The sequence below is a fragment of the Elgaria multicarinata genome, chromosome 5 (assembly GCF_023053635.1).
Source record: "Elgaria multicarinata webbii isolate HBS135686 ecotype San Diego chromosome 5, rElgMul1.1.pri, whole genome shotgun sequence".
Classification (NCBI taxonomy): Eukaryota; Metazoa; Chordata; class Lepidosauria; order Squamata; family Anguidae; genus Elgaria; species Elgaria multicarinata.
Genome location: NC_086175.1, coordinates 57,288,287 through 57,306,069, shown reverse-complemented (window position 1 = coordinate 57,306,069; position 17,783 = coordinate 57,288,287). Strand labels below are relative to the sequence as shown.

Sequence of the window (17,783 nt, the reverse complement as noted above, 5' to 3'; positions counted from 1 at the left end):
CTGTTTTCCCTTTGCTTTCCAACTCTGCAACCTACAGGAGTTCAGCATGCCAATTAGCTAAGGGTTAAGGGTGCCTGCATACACTCCCCCTTGCATGTAGAAGCAGAAGAAGAACTGTGAGTGATACAAGGGCAAAGAATTTCAGTTTTAATTTCAAAACAAATTATAGGGCTAAGAACTCTATGAGAAAGTGTATGAGTAATAAGCAAGAGACATAGAAAAAAAATCAGACTGAAGCAGTTGCAGGAAAAATAGAAAGGGAAAAAGGGAGGCATATAGGGACAAACAGGCAGACTGAGGCCTTAGCTAGACCTAAGGTTTATCCCGGAATTGTCCCAGGGTCATCCCTGTTCATGTAAATGACACACAGGGGATCCTGGGAGCAGGCAAGGACAACCCCGGGATAAACCTTAGGTCTAGCTAAGGCCTGAGATGTGCTCAATTAAGTACTAAGGACACAACCAGTTACTTAAGACCCACCCCCACATTGCTCCCTGGCTCTGTCAGTTATGTGCCTGTGGCATCTATCAACTCTCCTGCTTTGTTTTACACTCCCATTATGGATTGAAAACCACCACCATCACTGCCACATCCCTTACTGGGACAGGCTTATTCATCGAAGATGACAGCTGTTGTCAGAGAGCCACAGTAAGACTTGAGGATCAGGCTTGGGGGAATACTAGTTGCACTAGAGTGAATGTCTCAAAAGGTGCTTCCTTGGAATGGAGAAGGAAGCTCACGAGATGGCTTGCTTTTGTATATTACATATTGGCAAGTATGCTCTCAAGCACCCCCACAAGATAACTGACCACAGGCCGCAAGTTGCCCAACCTTACCACCATTCCTTCAAAGGTATTAAGACTGGTTGTGAAACACACAATGATTCATCATTTCCATTTTATTCCATTTGAATGTTTGCATGATATAACAAGAGAGTAATACATAGATTTTTTTTCAAATTAATCATGTTTTATACCCATCAAAAATCCCTGCGTTGTCTTGATATTTATGTGTAGAGTTTTATTTTTGCATCTAGTGAAAGCTGTCAATACAGAAAGTTTAAACAAAACCATATTGTCACATTGGAGCTTTTTACTGTCTTCTCCTCTTTAATCAGTAATTTCCAAACAATGTGCCATAAGAGGAGCTAAAATGAGCCTTGAAAAAATAAGCCTGCACAGTTTAGGCAACAATCACTGATACATCCATTTGTATAAGCCCCTCGAGACAGGGAGGCAACACTGATCCTCCTCTCTGTCTGCCCATAGATGGCCAGTGACATCATCCCAAGGGCAGTGGAGACTGTTGGCTACAATTCAGTGGGGCTGGGAATCCACTCTGGATTTCAGTCAGAACCAACTAGAACTCTAAAGGAGCTATCCAAGGTGATGAAACCTAGGCACAAATTGGGTTTAGCAGCTTGGATAGATCCCTTAGAGTTCTGATTGAAACCCATAGAGGATCCCATACTCCACTGACATCAGAGACACCAGCTTCCAGTGCCCAAAGGAGAGATGAAGGTTCTTGAGAACAATGCTGATACTTTGGACTTTCCCATTCTTGAGTCCTGATTGACAGATCAGGCCAGGTCCCATCCAGATGTTTTGGATGTCAGCTCCATTGAGCTTCACCCAGCTGGTGTTGCAGTCCTACACGTCTAGGGATTTTGCCCTGAATTGGGCAAAACAGTGGGAGTGGGGGGATATTGGGAGGTAATCTTTATTCTATTATTCTGTTGTTGTAAAGAGGATGTACACCCAGTGTTCTGGGAGCAGAGCAAGAAAATGTGTATGTTTCTGATCATATAAGTGAAATGTGCCTTTCAGATATCAGACGTTTTGGAAACTGCCCTAGACTCTGTGGCAGCCTTCCCCATCATGATGCCCTTCAGATGTGTTGGAATACAATTCCTATCATCCCAAGACAGCTGGGGAAAGTGAGAGTTGTGGTCAATTACATCTGGAGGGCATCAAGTTGGAGGGAGCGGCTTATGGTGACAAATGCCAGTATGAAGTCTGCATATTTTGAGGGGTTTTTCCATGGTGTTTTCCAAGCCCAAGTGTAAGACTGAAACACAGTTAACATTGGCTTAATGAAATATCCAGAACTCTGAAAACAGCACAGCTGTCAACAACAATAACAACTCTTTTCTTTCTTTCTTTTTGTGTATTAAATGGCTGGTTGTTTATTTAAGGCCATACCACTTGTTAATACAATTTGTTAATTGCTACCCTGCTTACAAAGAGAGTCTCAGTTTATACTGAAGTTGTTCTAGTTGATATATATTTCCCCCTTATTATTTCTATAATCTTTTCATTGGTTTGAGGGGTTCCTCCCTTAGAGTCTTAAATTAAAATAATCCACTCTTCAGAGACTTCTGAAGGGAAAAATCTGTTACTTGAATGTTTGAATCATGCTTAGAATTTATTAAGCAGTTTACCTAAATGTTCAAGATACTACCATATATTTTTCAGTAATTCTTACAATAACCTTGTAAAGCAGGCCAGTATTATCCACAATGGGGTTAGGGGTCTGGCTAAGAAATCATATCTTGTTTAAAGCCACTTACAGACTTATTTCACATGTAATGACAATCTAGAGAATGGGTTGAGTATGGGTTGCTGCTGAATCGTAGGTTGTTGTTACTCAGAGTTCACAACTCAACACCAAACCATGGGTTCTCTTCCTGGGTTGTTCATGGTTAATGAACCCATAGTTAAACCATAGTGCACAGTTTGCATATAATGAGAACTCATGATTCAACAACAACTCGTGATTTAATGACAACCCATACTCAACCTATACTCTGCGTTGTTATTACAGGCGAAAAGGACCACAGGATAATTCTATGGTCCCTGGGGCTGCCTTCTACTGTGTCAGACCAGAAGAGGGAAGGAAGCACAAAGATAATATGGCTTTCTTCAGAAAATGGAAGTCTTGCCCAAACGAGAACTAAAAGTAACACAAACTGGCACAAGGGAATCGCAAACAGCAAATAAGGAATGCCCAAAAGGATTCTGAGGAGCATACAATTTTTAAAAAATACATCAAAAGTGAGAAACTACCTCTAAACCATGCATAACTTTATACACTTCTATCATGTCACCACTTATTCACCTTTAAGTTAAAGAGCCCCAATTGCTCCAGTCCCCATTTTGCATTTTTCTGTACCCTTTCCAGGTCAACAATACTTTTTTGTTGAGGTGCAGTGATCAGAACTGTACACAGTATTCTATCTATTATATTTTGTGTTTAGTTAAATGGTCAGATTTGATATTGGACTGGCTTACATCAGCATATAATAGAAAGAGGAGAAATAAAGCTGCATTGAGCTTACACGTCTGCTCTTTTCTGGACCTATATGGATGTTGGATGAGACGACATGGATTTTTCATGCTAAGTGAATTTAGCATATCCAAGTCTTCCCCTCCCCTCAAAAAACTTGTTTGGAGACAGGTGTAAAATTACTATTATTATTATTATTATTATTATTATTATTATTATTATTATTACTAGTTACTTACTTCAGGACATTTACCCTACATTTTCACACCAAGAGCAAAGGTGGCTTACAGTATTTTTTAAAAAATCAGTAGAAAACCACTACAATTGCTGCCCAATAAAATAATAATAATATAACAAAAGAATGAAATAACAGCAGAATTATCACCAACACACACAGTGGGAAACTAAAAGAGAGATCAAACTGAAGGCAAATCAAATGCTTGCATAATGAAACAGTCTTCACCTACCAGTGAAAAATCATAAATGAAAGCCAAGACAGATCTCTCAAATTAGAGAGTTCTATAATCTGGGTGCCACCTTTCCCTTCTTGCCACCAACAGCATGTCGGTCTGTGCTGTGGCATACACGAGCGCCTCTAGTGTCACCATTATATATTTTTTGAAAAAACAAATGCAAGCAACTTTCTATTTCTATCCCAAGTTTTTTCTCCAAAATACAATTTTACTGTTATCTGAAAAAATCCTGTAAGTCATGTGGATATGGACTATGGACTTACATGTGGATTATACGAGAAGCCCATTGAGTTCATAGGCAATGAAAAGAGGCAGCTTTTAGTTCTGAATGACAATGGTACTGTTTCAAAATAATTCTGGACCCTCATCCCTGTTTTAACATGTAGTTTGCCTTTATATAACATTGTGGAGAACAATGTAACTTGTCCGAAATGGGGAAGAATGTAATGCAAGTTGGCTTGCTGTTGTCTTCTCTTTATAATTAAATTGAATATTCGTGTGTTTAAAAAATAAAATAAAAAAAATTAGCTAGGGATGCTAAAAGCAATAAAAAGGCTTTCTTCAGATATGTGAGTAGTAAAAGACAGAGGAAAGAAATGGTGGTTCAACTGCTTAATGAGGATGGCAAATTGATAACAGATGACAAAGAAAAGGCTGAAGTGCTCAATTCCTACTTTGCCTCAGTCTTCTCCCAAAAGCGGGTCTATGACCCCCCTGGAAAAAGTGAAGCAGAAGTTGAGGGGGCAGGATTACAGTTTGAGATTGATAAACAAATGGTCAAAGAACACCTAATTTCCTTGAATGAGTTCAAATCTCCAGGGCCCACTGAACTGCATCCTAGAGTAATGAAGGAGCTAGCGGAAGAACTCTCAGAACCTTTGTCTATTATCTTTGCAAAATCATGGAAGACGGGTGAGGTGCCAGACGACTGGAGGAGGGCTAACGTTGTCCCTATCTTCAAAAAGGGCAAAAAGGAGGAACCTGGGAACTACAGACCAGTCAGTCTGACATCCATCCCTGGGAAAATTCTGGAGCAGATTATAAAGAAGTCAATCTGTAAACACCTTGAAATCAATGCAGTGATCACTAGAAGCCAACATGGATTTGTCAAGAACAAGTGTGGTCAGACTAATTTGATCTCATTTTTTGATAAGGTAACCTCCCTTGTGGACTGTGGGAATGCTATGGGCGTCATATATCTTGACTTCAGCAAAGCTTTTGACAAAGTACCACATGACATTCTGATTAACAAACTAGCTAAAAGTGGGCTAGATGGAACAACTATTAGGTGGATTCACAGTTGGCTACAGAATCGGACTCAAAGAGTACTTATCAATGGAACCTTCTCAAACTGGGGAGAGGCAACGAGTGGGGTACCGCAGGGCTCAGTCCTGGGCCCAATGCTCTTCAACATTTTTATTAATGATTTGGACGAGGAGGTGCAGGGAACGCTGATCAAATTTGCAGATGACACAAAATTGGGTGGGATAGATAATACCTTGGAAGACAGAAACAAACTTCAAAGTGATCTTGATAGGCTGGAGTGCTGGGCTGAAAACAACAGGATGAAATTTAATAGGGATAAATGCCAAGTTCTACATTTAGGAAATAGAAACCAAAGGCACAGTTACAAGATGGGGGATACTTGGCTCAGCAATACTACAAATGAGAAGGATCTTGGAATTGTTGTAGATCGCAAGCTGAACATGAGCCAACAGTGCGATAGGACTGCAAGAAAGGGAAATGCTATTCTGGGCTGCATTAATAGAAGTATAGCTTCCAAATCACGTGAGGTACTGGTTCCTCTCTGTTTGGCCCTGGTTAGGCCTCATCTAGAGTATTGCGTCCAGTTCTGGGCTCCACAATTCAAGAAGGACGCAGACAAGCTGGAGCGTGTTCAGAGGAGGGCAACCAGGATGATCAGGGGTCTGGAAACAAAGCCCTATAAAGAGAGACTGAAAGAACTGGGCATGTTTAGCCTGGAGAAGAGAAGATTGAGGGGAGACATGAGAGCACTGTTCAAATACTTAAAAGGTTGTCACACAGAGGAGGGCCAGGATCTCTTCTCGATCCTCCCAGAGTGCAGGACACGGAATAACGGGCTCAAGTTAAAGGAAGCCAGATTCCAGCTGGACATCAGGAAAAACTTCCTGACTGTTAGAGCAGTACAACAATGGAATCAGCTACCTAGGGAGGTTGTGGGCTCTCCCACGCTAGAGGCATTCAAGAGGCAGCTGGACAACCATCTGTCAGGGATGCTTTAGGGTGGATTCCTGTATTGAGCAGGGGGTTGGACTCGATGGCCTTGTAGGCCCTTCCAACTCTGCTATTCTATGATTCTATGATTCTATTACATTCTGCTCTGGAAAAATAAGCAGCAGCTGGGATGCTCTCAGTTCAGCACGTTGCTTAAAGTACTGTAAGACAGACACAAATGCAGTCATAAGGTATCTCTATTCTATAATAGACACTTTGGCAGAAATTCTAATCTATGCCCTCATTGGAAATTATTACAGTAATTTGATTTGCAGAAACAGAGCATTGCTACTTCTTTGAAGTTTCAAATAAGCCTTATTGTCAATTCAATTGTGCACCTACTGCTTTTTATATAGCATAGTATAACTGTGGGGTTCCACAGCTGGGCTATTTTTCAAGATAGTACTTCCTAATAGTTTGCCTTTTAATGAATAACAGAGTTCCAATGCTTTGGTCTATTTCATATTAACTTGTAAATGATTAACTTGGGGGCCTTTGCTAAAGACCTGCCCCATATTTTTGGCTAAAAGACTGGCCCTTCAGCTTTTGCAGTGTAGTTTGCCAATTGTTATTACAACAGTTGTAATTTACAACTGTTTTCTCTAAAGCAGACAAACATTGTAGGTAGGTTAGTCCATTAGAAAAATCCAAAATCCAAGGTAATTCTTTTACTGGGACCAATGAATGACAGCTACTTTATATGGTTTAATTTTATTTATTAATTTGTTTATTTTTATTAATACATTTTTTACTCAAGGCAATTTACATGGTGTTCCTTCTTTCGATTTTATCTTCACAACAACAGTGACAGGGCCAAAGTCATCCAGTGAGTGCGCTTCATGGCTGCGTGGAGACTTGAACCTGGATCTCCTGAGTCCAATGCTCTAACCGTTATGTCACACTCTTTTAGCATTTGTCCCAGATAGGTATTACTATGATAGTTTTTAGTCAAAATTGTTTTACCTCGTCTGCAGTACCTGCCTAAGAGCCACTAGATGGCAATAGATAAAGGACACAAATGATGTATTCTGTCTATGAAAGCAGTAAGCATTGGTGTCATGAAAGAGACCAATGGCAACAGCTTCACAAAGGGTCCAATCGTCTTCAACTTGGTGCCCTCCAGATGCATTGGTCCACAACTCCCATCATCACCAGCCAGCATGACAGGGCTAACTGGGAATGATGGGAATTATAGTTCAGCACATCGGGGGTACTAGGTTAGGGAAAGGTGGTCCCTTTGTGAAGGTATTGAACAAAGTCTTTTATGAGTACCATCAGCACCTCCCCATTCACTGACTAATTGTCTTTGTTTATACCAGGGTTGGTCAATTTGTATGCTTCCAAATGTTTTGGTCTACAACTCCCATCAGCCCTAGCCAGAAAATTGTATGGTGAGGGATCATGGGAGCTGTAGGACAAAAGATTCTGCAGGGCCACCCCTGATTTACACGATCAGTGCCATCTCTCAAATTATTAATGCAGTCTTCCCCAAACTGGTGCCATTCAGAAGAGTTGGGCCACATATAGCTGGGGACGATGGTAGCTGTAATCAAACACATCTGTAGATTACCAGATTGGAGAAGGCTGTAAATGATGCAATTTCTTAAAATTTTGTTTATTTGAATTAACTACCACTACATTCCAAAGGCTTGAATGGGAAAGGATCTTACCATAAGCACATGCTTATCGTTCATCTTCAAATTGCTGGAAAGGCTTAATGAAGGCCATTCTACTACCTGTGTATTGTAGGTCTTGAATAAGGGAGGAAGAACTATTCCCCCTCCCATCTTTTCCAGCCAATGGGAAATTATTCATAAAGTCCAATTGCATTCTTTCAATTAATCTATATGGTGGGACCTAAGAATATGACTGTCAGAAAATAAAGGGGGCGGGAGAGACTATATATAGATTATTGATAAAATTGCCAGATTCTGTAAAAAGATTTCTTTGGCTTTCACAGTTATGCAAACAGGAGAATTACCCTTTCTCCCATTGCAGTGCCACAGTGGCAGGATAAACTGAGCTTGCCAACTGTTCCCTTCTATTGAGGGCCCAACCGGCCTGCTCTCCATGAGATCTGTTGACATTAATTCCCAATTTATTTCTAACTGAGATTACAAGTGAAAAAGAAAAGCGCAAACTTTAGGTTTGGTTATACGTAAGGCACAAATCGAGTAATTGCCCTAGTAAATGAAGACTAGAATTTGACGTGCAAATTAGAAAAGGGGTATTGGTTACATCGCATATAATCCTTTGTTTGGTCAACTATTTCCTGTTTACAGTCAGGAAACCAAGGTGTGTGTGTGTGTGTGTGTGCGCGCGCATATGTATAACATAAAAGGAAAGCAAAAATAAAATACCAGTGGAGGCTTATGGCTCCGATGTCAGCGGGAAAGCAAATCCATTCTGGGTTTCAGTCAGAACAACTTGAATAGCTCCTTTAGAGTTCTCACTGGTTTTGACTGAAACCTGGATTGGGTTTACTGCTCCACTGACATTGGAGCCGGCCACCTCCACGGAAAAATACCCCCTTTCCCACCCAGCCCTGCTCATTTCGGTTTTAAAAGACTTTTAACATGAAAGCCCATTTGAGCTGAGTTTATCCAGGTGTAGGTTCCCAGGCACATTCTTATTTCAGAATTAATTGCCTACCTCTAAATTACCCGAGAGGCCATCAAGAGGGTAGTGATTGCAGTTAATAGCTAGAGGCCATCCATGGTTAGTTTTAGACAGAGGCAGGGTGTTGACTATGAGAGTAATTACTGTGCACTGAAAATGTAAATCACAATTTCCTGTTGACCAGTTGTGGATGCAATCAAGCAAGAGGAGAGGAAAATGTTTCCACGGAGCCCTCTGCCCCCTCCCCCTGCTCGCCAAGGCATTTGTTCCCTTCCTCTTTCCAGGGTTTGACATTTTGGTCTTCAGAGCAACGGAGAAATTGCTTCTTAAAGACAAGATCATGAAATTGCTTCTTAAAGACAAGATCAACCCTAACCCTTGCCCCCCATCCTACGAGCTTCTCGCGTCTCACTGAAGGCATGCATCAGGAACCAACCAAGCAGGAACCCAAGAGTAGATCAATTGCAAGAGCCAATGCCATCTTTAATCAAAACCCATATTGCCAAGTTCATCTGAAACAAAAGAAATACTTTTTCGACAAATGTTACTCTCATTAAGCCAGGTTCTTTATTCCCACTAAGTCAAACAGAGTAAATAAAGTTACTAGCAGACTGCTTGGCTTTTATTTCACACGGCTCAATAGGTTGGACCCAAAGATCCCTCGCTTCTGTTGAAAGAATTTTTCCTCTTAACATAACAGAAGGCGTCCTGCTGTCGGGAGACTCCTTCCGCCAGAGGAGGGAAACCTTAGGACCCAATACTATGTATTCATAAAATTAGACTAGAGGCAGTGCTTCACATGTAAATCTAAAATAAACATTTTCAGAATGCATAAAAAAATTCTCTAGCATTTCTAGGTATGTGAGAAACTCCCTGGAAGAATTCAGTTTTACAGTTCAGCTTCCCTAACTTGAACCTGAGAGTGAATTTCAATGGAAAATTAAACTATCTACTCAGATTTCAGTATACTGTGATTGAGCATTGATCCATTCAACAGAATCAAGTCCTTGCTTTGCGTAAAGGCCATAAAGATGATTTTATGTATGCATGCTTTGCTTGCAGTTGCACTGTATAATGGATCTTCGAGTTTTAAGCTGCCTGGATGCTTCTCAAAAGCATGGTTTGCCTGTGAGAATTAATAGAATTTGGCATGAAATAGTTAAAATATTGTGAGAAAACAGATGGTTTGGTTTTTACTATGATGGTGCAATAAAATTAAAATATCAAGTGAATGTAGATGGTTTGGAGCAGAAGGGTTGAAATTTCACAAGAATGCAGATATATTTCAATAGCATGTAACATTTGTCTACATGACTTGTGAATGAATTTGACAACAGTGTGGTGGACTTTGGAATGAACACCTGAATTTCAGCAGCATGTACTACAGACATCAGGTGTATTCACATATTGCATTTTCCAGGCATTGGATCATTTCTAATTAATGGGATACCCTGTGTGAACTCCCATGCAAATCCAATGTTTGACAATATACAATCAAACATTTAATTACCAGCCCTGTAACCTATGATTTGTTGTTGGTTTGACTCTGGGTTGTATAACCTAAACAACCCAGAGCATCTAGGTTTAGATGTCATGCTAACAACCTATGTGTTATAGCTTGTTAATTGAAAGCGGATTTGAGGAGCGTGATGAAAACAGCATGCTCACTTGCTCCTACTCATGCCCAGCAATTTGTGGGTTAATTAACCCATGATAGCTCTCCCACACTAGAGGCATTCAAGAGGCAGCTGGACAACCATCTGTCAGGTATGCTTTAGGGTGGATTCCTGCATTGAGAAGGGGGTTGGACTCAATGGCCTTGTAGGCCCCTTCCAACTCTGCTATTCTATGATTCTATGTTACGTGCAAACCAGGTCAATGAGAACAAAAGAGATGCAATGCATAGGTGTCAGGATTAGACCCTAGTAAATCATGAACTGGTGACCAGGGTGATGTCTGGCAGAAATTCACATGAGAATTGCTTGGGGGGGGGGGGCTGAATATAGACTTCCTTCACCTTATTCTCCTGGGCCTTTTGCCTTGTGCTGTCTACAACTGCATAGCCATCATATCAGACAATGTGATAGCAGAGAAGCAATTTTCATGTGTAACAGCTTTACAGATTGTATTGCTGCAGGGATCAAGGCATGGAATCACTTCCAGGAGAGGGCCCATGCCAAATCCTTTCAGATGGTAGAACAACAATGCACAGGATGGTACAGAAGCCATTTACTCATATAACACAGATCTCATTTCCCCAGGGATATAGGCACTTCCTGGAGTGACCCCATGCCCGAAAAAAGGCAAATAAATAAAGAAGGTCAAATCCGTATTTAGGCGTTCGCAACTGAGCCGGCAGACTGCCTCTTCCCCACAGCAGCCCCTCCTGCCGCCTGATAGTCAGGGCCCCCTGTAAATGGGATGGCCTGCAGTGCAGGGTGGACTGGGGATTCCCAAAATCAGATGGATCCACCCTCCGTGAGCGGAAGACAAAATAGAAAACCCAGCTAATCTCTTGGTATTTTTCAAAGCCAAATGAATATTTCCCCCCTCTCCCCGCAATGCTGAAATGTTTACAGAAGTGCAAACTGGGATTTGGGGCTTCACACTTTGGATAGTTTTTAGGGTTCTGCCTTGTTCTGATTGAAGCCTAGAGAGTATTCGACATAGGAGCCACCAGCCTCCACAGCTGGGATTGCCACTTACGCCCTAGAGTGAAAGTACAATACCAGGGGTTTGGGTGGGGGGGGGGAATCCTCTTCTAGAATAGTTGTCCTTCATATAAGAACACTGTTATATGATTTGGGAATTCTAACGGTTCTTTTTCATTTCTCCATTTATGGATGAACATTTCTACTATTCACCACTGGTGCTGCAGGCCCTGGTTGGTGGATTTATATTATAACACCTGCATTCTAAAGTCAGTTAAAGCTAGAAAAGTTATTTTAAAATAGAAAAAGTCATCTATTTGTACTCGGGAATTGGCAAAGATCTCCCAACCTCTACCTAGCAATTAAGCAAATAAACAAATGTTAATTCGGCATCTTGTTCTTCGAAAGCGGGGATTGTGAATCAATGATTGAGATATTGAACTAGCATCAAGAGCTACTGTGCATTGTTACTCAGTTGGCACAGCATTATGAACAAATAATCTGGCTTGCTTTAGGATTGCCAGATAGCTGCAAGGGACCTCAAGTAGTAATCCATAATTTAGCGTCGTCAAGATTCAGTAAGGGTTAAAGAACATACACGTGAAAAGATAATCTATTATCTCTCTTCTATAAGGCAGATGGGGGCTGGTTGATATTTGCTTTGATGGTATTTAGTTTTCTTTACCATTGGGTGGGTCCTGACCAGGTCAACTGGACCTGAGTCGTAGCCCACTCTACTGGTACAGGTCTTAACAACCAGCCTGCTGTTTCTTACCAAGGGTTGATGAACCAGGTCAGCTGTGGGTCAGCAAGAGTGCAACCTGGTGGCATAAGCACTGCAGTCCATATGAAAACACCCTGACCCAGGAGTGGGAAGAAGATAGATCAAGGTCTACAGGTAGGTCTATGGGTGAAATGCTGTAGCTCGGCAAGGATTTCTGATTCCCAGGGCTGGCATCAATGGTAGGCATAGGTGAGCATGGGCCAAAGGCCCACACCCCAGCAAGGACCCACTGACAAGAGCCCCTGGAGTTGCTCCTCCTCTTCACCATGGCAAAGTGTTCATTTACTTGCCTCTCACTCTGGCCCAGACAATGGTGATGATGAGAAAGAGCAGCCATAGATACCATTGGCTACTTGCTGCCTGATTCTCTGCCTGCCAAGCAAGCAAGCAAGCAAGCAGTAGCAGTGGTGAGAAGGTAGACTCATTGAAGGAGGGGACCCATTGGGGGCATCTTGCTCAAAAACCTGGAACTGACACTGACAGTAGCAACAACAAAATGACTGCTGAAATAAAGGAAGCTGGGGGTGGGGGGCGATTAACCAAGAGTGGATTTTTGGAAGAACTGTGTGCTTATAGTTTAGTTTTACTACTGAGACCAATTTTTTGGGCTCAGCGTTCTTCAATTCTAAGCATGTCTCTTTTCCATCTGGCTACACCGGTGGATGTTGGCGTTATAGTAGAAAACAAAGTAGGTCCCGCAAGCTTGAAGTCTGCCCACCCCTGTCCTAACTAGCTTCTCCAACCTAGTGCTTTCCAGATGTTTTGGGTGACAATTTCCAGCATTCTTGATCATTGGCCATGTGGGCTGGGGCTGATGGGAATTGAAGTCCAAAGCATCTGGAGGGCACTAGGTTGGGGAAGGCTGCATGAAAGTGCTGGTGGTAGAGAAATCATGATTCCAATTGAACTTACATATCAACAACTCTCCATTTGAATTCACTCAAGACTATAGGAATATTAATGCGCTTTGAAACGAAACATTTCCTTAATTAGAAACAGCAGGTTTACATTGCAAGAATTCTACAAATGCCGTGCCTTTTCCACCTGGGTCAACTCAAGGGGTTGATTCATAGCATGGTTTGGCATGAGAGGAAGGGGAAAAGGCGGGCCCAACATTCATTCTGTTCAAGGTGGATGGGAAGCAAACAGTTTTTGAACCTGCTGTATAGCTCACCAACACAGGCTGCATTTTAGAAAGGCAACTCTTTCAGCAACATCTGGGGAAAAATTGCTTCTTGAGGCAAAGCAGAGGATAAACAAGTGATGCCTTTTTGGTAGCTCTATCCTCTGCAGTAACCAGTGGAGGCTGGTGGTCTGATGGAATGGTAACTGTTTGGGGTTTCAGTCAGAATTCTAAAGAAACTATCCAAGGTGCTTCTGCTGGTTCTTACTGAAACCCGTAGCAGATTCACTGCCCTAACCCTAACCCTACACTGGCAGTAATGTAAATACTACTTCCAATATCTGTTTCCAAATATATAACTATTAGGTAGGGTGACCATATGAAAAGGAGGACAGGGCTCCTGTATCTTTAACAGTTGCATAGAAAAGGGAAGTTCAGCAGGTGTCATTTGGATATATGGGGACCCTGGGGAAATTTCCTCTTCATCACCACAGTTAAAGCTGCCATCTTTTAAATCTGGTCACTCTAGTATAACTCCTGCAGCTTTAACTGTGGTTATGAAGAGGGAATTTCACCAGGTTCTCCATATATACAAATGACACCTGCTGAAATTCCCTTTTCTATGCAACTGTTAAAGATACAGGAGCCCTGTCCTCCTTTTCATATGGTCACCCTATATTAGGAGGAGACTTTTAAAATAGTAGATAAGTAGATTATGATGAGACTAGAAATCAAATTAAGAATTCAAATTTATTCAAATGAAGCAGCTAGCTATCCAATAAAGGTCATTTCAAAACAGTTCCACTGCCACCGTTGGTTGCCAACTTTTCTTTTCTTTTCTTTTTATGGATTTTGCTCTTGTGCTTTTAAATATCAGTTTGATCAGCAGTCATTAGCAGGTGACAATGTTTATCTTCTAAAAATTTCATCTGTGGATTTCTGCATACCAGGCTGCTATTCAAGGCACTGTTACAGGACCTGTTTTTCTGGTCAGTTTGCAACCCTAAACTAACAATTAAGATTGTTCAATGTCTTTCCAAGAGGAGGAATTAAAATTAAACCAGGAAACAAGTTAACTTTTTTTTGTATTTGGATAACTTTTTCAATGGTTATCATTTGAAAAAAAAAATCACAGTAAAGACTGGTGAAAATCTGTGTGCCCTTCATGAGTGCAACTCTTTCATGAATGGAACCTCCTCCCATTCATGGAACAAAAAGTTATGATTCAAGCTTCAAAAGCAAACACACTTATTCATTCTATAAGAACTGTGTAGAAAGTTAAGACACATTGACATTGTAATGTAGATCTATTGCTATTTACTTCATTGATAGTTTTATCAATGAAACATTGACCTCGTTCTCATGATATGACAGCCCTCTGTGGCTTAATTCGACCATGGGGGTTGTTGTGTTGTGTCGACACATCTGCGCCCTTTTTCTGCTGCTCCTATCAAATTCACTGTTCCCAACCTTTTCTTTAAGCCATCAGGAAACTAATAATCTGGCGTCTCATCTGATTTGGACATTGGACTACAGGTAAGGAATGTCCTTCCATACAACAGCCATATGGAAAACCAGCATATCAGAAAGAAGGCTACAAAGATCTTTTATCACTGAAATCTAATTTACGCTGTGCAAGGAACTATTATTGTTTTGTATGGAGAAACGTTAAATCATGTGAACCCCCTCCCCCTGCAGACTGACATGATAAATTTCATCCACAGGTTTGATACCTCTTCTGCTATCTGAGAGAATTATATCATGTTTAAAAATAAATAAACAAATAAATAGGAGATGGAGAAACATCAATGCTAAAAAGCACAAATCAAGCCTCTCCAGTTCTCCTCTATAATATACTTTCCATGAATGTTTTCTTGCAAAACAATTGCTATACTGCTCTTTTAAAAACGAGTCTTGTATTTGATGCAAAAATGTTTGCTTCCCATGTATATTTCATCTGGATTATGCATTTCCTTACTCTTTCATTTGACAAATATATTTCTGCCTAATCTGCACTGCTGTTGCTATTGTTGCAGAGAAATATTGTGTGCTGGGAAACGCCTATTCCCAACTTTCTAGCCGTGTGAATCAATGCCTTCCCCTCAACGCAGGCTCTTCCATCTCGCTTTCCTTTCATGTCTCTGGGGAGGGAACATTTAGCAGTTTGTACCTGATGGATTGGATCTTCTCAGGACACATTCCAGAAGATGGGAATTTCCATTTCCCCACCCCACTCTTCAAGGTAAAGAAGGATAGAATTCAAAACAGGTGGCTAAGACTTTCAGAGAACAGGACCTCACTCCAACCTCTCAAGGGTTCAGGAGCCATCATTGTAAATACAGCAAAAACTAACCCAGAAACAGTTACAATTTCATTTCCTCTATTCAGGGCTAGTTGTTCTGCCTCTCCTATCCCTCCTACTTGACTTTTAAATAAATAAAAAAAAACATTTTAAAAGGCACTTAAAAATTCCAGAATAGTCCATGATTGGGATATAAGAGAGACACCAGTTTCCCCTTTCCTCTGCTGCCCTAACACATAAGATTGGCTCAGATTCACTTTATTGGTACTCACCCATTGGGACTCTCTGTCCAAGAAGACTGACCAAGCTACTTCCTAGTTGTAATTTAACCAGAGGTGGAGAAAATATTTTTATTATTATTGTTATTATTATGAGCTTTTCCTAATTATTTAAGTTGCTGCTGTTCTTTTGTCACATTCTAAATGGTTTTCTTCTTTTAATGGAATGTTTTGATAGCAGGTAGTTAACTGTCCTCAGAGAACAGCTCTCTGTGTTTCTTTAAATAAAAAGCAATCCAAACCCAGTATGTAAATACATAATGGTCATTTTCATTCCATAATTTTCATTCCATAATTTTCATTCAAGAGTTATGAACCGATTACTGTACGGCGGCAATAACTGATTAATCAGTCACTAATGGCCTGCTGTTAACCCTGAACTGCAAATTGTTTTGAACGTACAAGTTCACAACAAACAGGAAGCAGAGAGGCCTGTAGAATGCACCACGTATCTCACAGGTAACAATGAACAAAGCACAGGGCAAAACCTCGGGCAGCCTCACATTGTACTATTTTTAATCTGGAGTACCTGTTCAAGTGAAACACAGTGCATTGTTTAGTGAAACCCAAAAGTGACTGGCAGAGGCACATTTGTCTGTTTTGAAACAGGAAAAAGAAAAAGAAAAGTGTGCCCAACTTTTGGATCAGGTTTGTGCCTGTTGCTGATAATATGTACACATTCTCTGGCCTTTAAAACAAGCAGGGAAACAATTTAACTTAGCAAGGGAGTCTTCTTGCATAAAGGAAGGGCAGGAGACAGTCTTCCTATCTACCAACTACAATAGAAAGCTTTTCTACAAGGAAAAGATAGATGGGTGGACAGACACACAGAGTTAGATAGATAGATGATAGATATACCTGCATTCTTCAGCAGACAGCAGCCCAGGGCCATGTTTGATCACTTTGTTGTGCTTCTTAAGAAAACCTCCCCATAGCCAACAGGCTTCGTCTCTCTTGCATACTGTTCTCTGGGTCTCGGGAGTCCCAGTGATATGTGCAAACTGACCTGCTGAAGTGAGGGGGAGATCAGAGGGTTGCAGGGAAATCCCTTCAGGAAACACGTACGGCACAGATTTTGCATGAACATCTGCACACCCTCCAGATTCCCCTTCTAGACATGCACATGGTTTAGCCCAAGTCCTGGGTCTTTCTAATCTCTTCACCGTCCAGTAGAATGGTAAATCAGAGTAGTGAACGGTAATCCTACTGCTATCACTCTCCCTCACATAGAGGTGGAGGGGGGAGGGGAGGTGTTAACGCTTTTGCGGCCTGAAAGAATCTCTGGAATCTGTTTTTTGTCTGTGTTTCTCTCTCTCCACCCCACTGCCGCTCCCCCCTTCCTGCTTGGTAAGTGACATTACCTGAGGGAAGTACACTCAAAGAAAATTTCAGACACTTCTGTTACTATGTATTTCTACACATGATTTATAGCCAGACTTTCAGTATTCTACTTTCTTGGCATGTCACAATCGGTAAAAGGAAAAAGCATATAACAACAACCGCAACATGTAACAGCGGATAATTAAACAAATAAAAGATGAATACCAGCAGAATAAAACTAAAATTCCCAGCAAGATTCTTTTGGTGGTGGTGGGTATAGGGGGAAGAATGTTCTAGAAATGGGATGTCACAACCAATGAAGTGCTCTCAATGGTCACCACTTGCTCTACTTCAGTGGGTGGTGAGGGCACCCAGGGAAGATTCTCTGGGGATGATCTTAGTGAACAGGCAATTTGGCCCTTCCGGTACCCTGGTCCCAAGCCACATAAGGCTTTACAGATATTCATCAGTATTCATCAGGAATCAAGCAGAAACTGCTGTTTTAAAACAAGCAAGCTGTGTTCCCTAAAGAGTGTCCCAGTTAGCAGCCAAACAGCTGTATTTGGACTAACTGAAGTGTCCCAGAAGTCTTCAAAGGGAATTCCCCATATAAGGCATTGCAGTAATCTAAACTGAAGGCTCTCATAGTGGTAGGGTGACTATATGCAAAGGAGGACAGGGCTCCTGTATCT

The 17,783-nt window shown here is 41.2% G+C and overlaps 1 protein-coding gene across 1 annotated transcript in view; it reads right to left on the bottom strand.

The window, feature by feature from the left end:
* Nucleotides 1-16,716, bottom strand: part of NHS (NHS actin remodeling regulator) — a 78,739-nt gene extending 62,023 nt beyond the window's left edge. The window contains exon 1 of the mRNA XM_063126423.1: nucleotides 16,630-16,716. Coding sequence (XP_062982493.1) covers nucleotides 16,630-16,663 — 34 coding nt within the window. The 5' untranslated portion in view covers nucleotides 16,664-16,716. The remainder of the gene's footprint in view (nucleotides 1-16,629) is intronic.
* Between the last annotated feature and the right edge of the window lie 1,067 nt (nucleotides 16,717-17,783).